Below are 6,000 nucleotides of genomic sequence, written 5' to 3' on the forward strand. Positions count from 1 at the left end.
CATTCAGCCTATTACATTTTTCTTTTAATGTTCTATAAAACACATTTTGACTTCATAGTTTATTTACTTGTTTGTTTACTGTATGTCCCCATGTCCCTTCCCCAACCTCACTCCTATACTTAGACTAAAATGGAGATTTCATAAGAACAGAGATGTAACTTGTTTTGTTCATAAATAAATGTCCATAGAGAACCGTGACTAGCACATGGTTAATATGAAGAAGCCTATTTAATGTCAGTAGACACAGGTTTGGCATACAGGAAATTAAAAAATGTGAAAATCCAAGTTAAATTTGAATTTTCAGATAAACAGTTTGTTTTAAGCAAGAATATTTCCCTTACAACATTTGGAAAGTACTTACATACTTAATAAAATGGTTATTTATCTGAATTTGAAATTAATTAATTGTCCTGTATTTTATTTGCCAATATAAATGACTGTAAACATAAATTACTATACAACTCCATCAGGGATTTTACTATGTCTCTACTGATCTAGCAGCTACAGTCACTTTACCCAGCATATAAAAATGAGAAATTGTAATCCTCCACAACTCGTTATTACTTAATGCCCATTACATGAACTTATGTCTGTTTCTTTTAAGAAGTTTTTCTCACATCTGTTGTTCCTTGTTCCGCATTCAGCTTCCCTGAAAGATTTCTCAATTTCCCCTATTTTGCAATCATTTTGCCAAGTGAGTCTTTTAATGAACCCTTTATATCCACAAGTATGAATGTTAGCAATGTATAAAGACAACAAAATTATCCACATTCAGGCTCTGGAGTTTGTTTGTTTGTTTGTTTATTTGAGACGGAGTCTCGCTCTGTCGCCCAGGCTGGAGTGCAGTGGCGCGATCTCAGTTCACTGCGAGCTCCGCCTCCCGGGTTCACGCCATTCTCCTGCCTCAGCCTCCCGAGTAGCTGAGACTACCGGCGCCCGCCACCATGCCCGGCTAATTTTTTGTATATTTTAATAGAGACGGGGTTTCACCGTGTTAGCCAGGACTGTCTCGATCTCCTGACCTCGTGATCCACCCGCCTCGACCTCCCAAAGTGCTGGGATTACAGGCGTGAGCCACCGCGCCCGGCCTAGAGTAGATTTAAATGCTGCAGTTTACCCTCATCTACCTGATGAACTTCAGCCATTCACTGTCAGGCAATGCTGCATAGCCTCCCTCTCTATCCCCAATCCTGCCTTCCATCTGTTATCCCTGACTGCCATGTCTCTGATTACTTTGGTTCTGTCACTTTTTCATTTCATACTTTCTATGGTTCTGAAGTCTTGCCTCCCTCTTGAACTCATTTGGGTTCCTTGCCCCAGCATAATCCCTCAGTTCCAAGCTTTCCAAGGATAGGCATGTTTAAGAAGATCAAGACATAACATAGTCATGTTTAAGAACATCTTATCATAACCGTTTGTTTTAAGAATCTTTGCAGTTTGCATTTTAAGTCCTTGACAAATGTAAGATTAACAACTTTGTGAGAGTAACAGATTTGCTTTGTAATGCTAAGTAAAAAATGTTGAGTATTTATACTTGAATTTTAAGATGAAATCTTGCTAAGTGTCTAATTTTCTTTTTTAAATTTGTTTAGAGACAGAGTCTTGCTCTTTCGCCCAGGCTGGAGTACAGTGGTGGAATCATTGCTAAGTTTCTATGTAGTTTTGGAACATTTAAAATGGCTAAGATTTGCTGTATTTATGAGCTTAATTTATTGGACTATAAGTACTTGGGAAGGTTTGTCTTGGTCAGATAAATTTAGTACTCAAGGAAATGAAATATATTAATATATAAATGCCACTTAAGTGTTTAAAGGAGCTTAATTAAATAAAACTTGGATTGAATATTAAACTCTTTTTGTTATATAAGTAAAATAATAATATTTATAAGCTGAACTTAATGGCTTGGGAAACAACTGGGATTTTATATTTGTAACTTTGAAAAATTGAATATATTTTTTAAACAAAACAAAACAAAAATTGGCATTTGCTCTCTGAATTCTGGCAATGACATAGAAGGACTGACATCCTGCCAGTTGATCAGTCTCTGCCTACGGAAGTAACTAGTTCAGTCAGCCTGCTGAGCGGCACCTCCGTTATAGAAGAGGATTTGGATATTTCTCTTCACATTGGCATACAGGTCTATCACCATCCTACTACTTACTTGTTTCCCAGGATTCCAGCAGCATTTGAAAGTCAAGCTTCATTTCTTGAATACCCCTCTCATTTACTTACAGAACACCATACTCTTGCGTTCCCTCTAAGCTCATTTTTTTTCAGTTTCCTTTGCTGGCCTCTCTTTCTCACCTAACTTCTGCGTGTTGATGTTTTTCACAGCTCATTGCTTCTCTTCTCATATAGCTCCACAGGCTTTCCCTGGGCAATCACATTGATTCCAATGTCCAATTATGCTGAGCATTGCCTAATTAATATATTTTTACAAGCTCCAAATACCATCATTTTAATTCATTATAATTTTATCCAATGTCACAAAGCTAACATTTCACAACTGAATTATTAATAATCCTACACCCAAATGTGTTCCTCTCCAAGCACTTTTCCTTGCAAGCAAATGGTTCCATAGTCCACTTGCTTGATGAAAAATAAAACTGTCATTTTTCTTTCATTTTCTTCATATTTCTTTTACAGTCCATCAACAAGTCAGAAATATGTCTTATCTAGCATCCTCAATTCCACCTTTACCAAGCAACCTGTGGAGTCTTTGTATTTAAAACAACAACAAAAAACAAAAACTCTATATAATTTTTCTTTGCATAAAACCCTTCAATATCTTCCTCAATGTTCTTGGAATAAAGTGAGAAAATATTTTAAGAATTACAAGTCCTACATGATCTATCCTAGCCTAATTTCCAATTGTTTTGCATCCCACTTTTTCCTTCTTTCATGGATCATTTTAGTCCCCGGACTATATCAAGATCTTCCTGGAATATGCTTTCCAGGACTGCATCCTGGGATATTCTTTCCCCAAGTATGTACAACTTTTTGATCTCAATTTGGAGTAGATACCCCTTGTTAAATTAAGTTTAGACTAAAGCTGTCATCTTACACATTTTAAGTTTGGCTTAAAGGGTAGATACCTCTTGTTAAATTAAGTTTAGACTAAAGCTGTCATCTTACACATTTTAAGTTTGGCTTAAAGGTTTCTCTATACATAGTGAATTGTAACCTAACTGGATGTGTAAACATATTACATTCTACTCTTGTGCTAATCACCAAGTTTTGGCCAATCAAAGGTGGCAAACTCTTCAGACTGTGTTCAAATAAGTCAGACACTAAACTTTACCTAAGCCAGCTGTTTCTATATCTCAGTTCTGTTCTCTGTATGTCACATTCCTTCCTTCCATAAACCATGTAGCTGTTCTGGAATCCCTGAGGCTATTTTGGCTCAAGAGGCTGCCTGATTTGTGAATTGTCCTTTGCTCAATTAAACTCATTTAATTTAATTTGTCTAAGTTTTTTTCCTTTATTACCCACTTAAAGTAAGCTTTCCTATTGTTTGCTTCCACAGAACCCTATTATTTGGCTATGTAAGACTATGAACATTGACATATTGTTATTTACTTTTTAATGTCACAATATTGCTGCAAGCTCCCTGTGATACAATATACAATTTCTAATCTTATATATCTATACCATAGCACAGTGAATAATTCTTTACAAGCATTCCATAAATATTTTGTGGAAGAAAAATTAATAGTATTAGTGAATTTTATGTTTTAAGAAAAGTTGCTTCTTATTTATTAATTACAACAGTGTCCTAAATTAGGAACTTACTGATCTAATCAGACAAATTCTACCAAATAAAAGTCAATAAGACTTAAAAATATTGTTTATTTTATCAGTCAAATTTGTAATTGTTTTGTACAGTAAGACTCTTTCATCTTTGATATCATACCTGGATGTACAACAGATAAAAATAAAGTTTCTTCTTATTCTTCAGTTTTATATTGTTTGCCAGCTTCCATTTTATGTCACCAAATCTACTCCAGTTTCAGTGAAAGTCACACATACAATAATGCATATGCTGTCTAAATAATATTACAAAATAATAATTCCAAGTGGGTTAAATTTACCTGATGTTCTTAATCCAGGGAGAGTCATTTCCAACATTGGAACTTTTTCAGTAATAAAACCTCGCTTACATTTTTCAATATCTCCATCATTTAGAATCATGTCTATAATTTCACTAACCCAAGTAGTACCTGTGACAAAAGGCAACATTTTCAAAATAATTACCCAAATTGCACGGGAGAGGGAGAAGAATTTATTGGAAACACTACCATCTTAACACATTCTACTACAAACTTAATTCCCTTTTCTATGCCCCAAATGCCAATTTTAATATGCTAAAATAGATGGCTGCACAAAATGAATATTTTTATTTAGAATGATAATGATTTTATGGACAAGTTGATTTCCAGGAAACAAAAAATGAGGTCCGACTTGAATTTGTCAGGCCACAGAACTCACCTGATTTAGGATAAGTGGCTATCACAATGTCATCTGGTCTGCTATGGAACTGTTCAATTTTTTCCCAGTTGCTTACAAAAGCACGGGTCATGGGATAACCATGGACCAACTTCAGATCTTTTCGCAGAATATCTTTTGGGGAAAGCATTTTAATACCAGATTGCACAAATATATAATAGATTGACAGTCGTTCTGGAGAAATATAGAGAATAAAAATCAGAATCTGAGTAACTAATGTTGGTCTTAAGACACTGCAATTTGTCACAAAGTAAAATTGGCCTTTAACATTCTGCGCGCATGGAGATCTAAGTACAAAGGGCATATTTTCTGGGCATTAGGTGCAGTAGATTGCAAGAGCAATAACTGGCTCTGTGACAAGCAGGACAAAGGTCTCTAGTGGAAGTTTTGGAAAGAAATGAAACTGCATATCTCTCTTTGAATTAAAAAGCGTGTTTCACAGAAATATGGCAAAAACAATCTGAACAATCTGACTTAAGGCAAAATAAATCCACTGCTCATTATTAAGACTTCAGCTACACCTCATTTTTCCTTACAGAAAATTTGCTGTCATTCTGACCTTTGATTTTCAGTTTGTAATTCATCTTTTTTCTTTGTGTGCTTCTAAGGTTTCTTTCTTTATCACTCATTTTGAGCAAGTAGATTATAATGTTCCTAGGTGTGGTTATTTTCATGTGTGTGTGTGTGTGTATGTGCATGCGCATATACATTTTAGCTTTATCGAGCTTCTTGAAATTGTGAGTTTACGGTTTCCATCAAATTTGGATAATTTTCAGCCATTATTTCTTCAAATATTTTTTCTATCTCTCTCTCCTTCTGAGACTATAATTACATGTATATTAGTCCATATGAAGTTGCCCACAGCTGACAGATTATCTATTTAGTTTTTTAAAAAGCTTTTCTCTGTGTGTATTTCATTTGGGATATTCTCTATTGCTATGTCTTTGTAATTACTAACCTTTTCTTCTGCAATGTTTAATCTGTCTTTACTCCTATCCAATGTATTTTTATCTCTGGCTTTGTAGTTTTAATCTCTGGCTGTTCAATTTCAATATGTTTATTTTTTTGTTCTCAACTTTTTAAGCACACTAAATATGGTTATAATGATTTTTTTCTTTGTTAACAGTAACATCTGGGTAATTCTATGTTGTTTTCAATTGATTGATTTCTTTCTCATTATGGTAGGCTTTTTCTCCTTGTTTACATGTCTGATAATTTTTTATTGGATGCTTGGTGTTCCTGTTACTTCTTCTTGATTAGAAGCTGTCATTGATAATTTTTTGTGTCAACCTGACTGTGCCAAGGGGTCCCCAGACATTTGGCCAAACACTATTCAGAGTGTTTCTGTATTGGTGTTTTAGGACTAGATTAATATTTAAATTGGTAGACTGAGTGATTGTCCTACCTAAGTGGGTGATCTTCATCCAATTAGTTGAAGTCTGAGTAGAACAAAAAGGGTGATGCTCCTAGAAGTATTCCTTCTACCTAATTGCC

At 34.7% G+C, this 6,000-nt stretch overlaps 1 protein-coding gene across 1 annotated transcript in view; it reads right to left on the reverse strand.

The window, feature by feature from the left end:
- The window catches only part of LOC101146257 (sulfotransferase 1B1), a 28,367-nt gene extending 23,691 nt beyond the window's left edge, over window positions 1-4,676 (reverse strand). The window contains exons 1-2 of the mRNA XM_019026048.4: window positions 4,489-4,676; window positions 4,092-4,220 (exon numbers count right to left, since the gene is read on the reverse strand). Coding sequence (XP_018881593.1) covers window positions 4,092-4,220; window positions 4,489-4,636 — 277 coding nt within the window. The 5' untranslated portion in view covers window positions 4,637-4,676. The remainder of the gene's footprint in view (window positions 1-4,091; window positions 4,221-4,488) is intronic.
- Between the last annotated feature and the right edge of the window lie 1,324 nt (window positions 4,677-6,000).

Source organism: Gorilla gorilla, chromosome 3, assembly GCF_029281585.2.
Source record: "Gorilla gorilla gorilla isolate KB3781 chromosome 3, NHGRI_mGorGor1-v2.1_pri, whole genome shotgun sequence".
NCBI classification, from domain to species: Eukaryota; Metazoa; Chordata; class Mammalia; order Primates; family Hominidae; genus Gorilla; species Gorilla gorilla.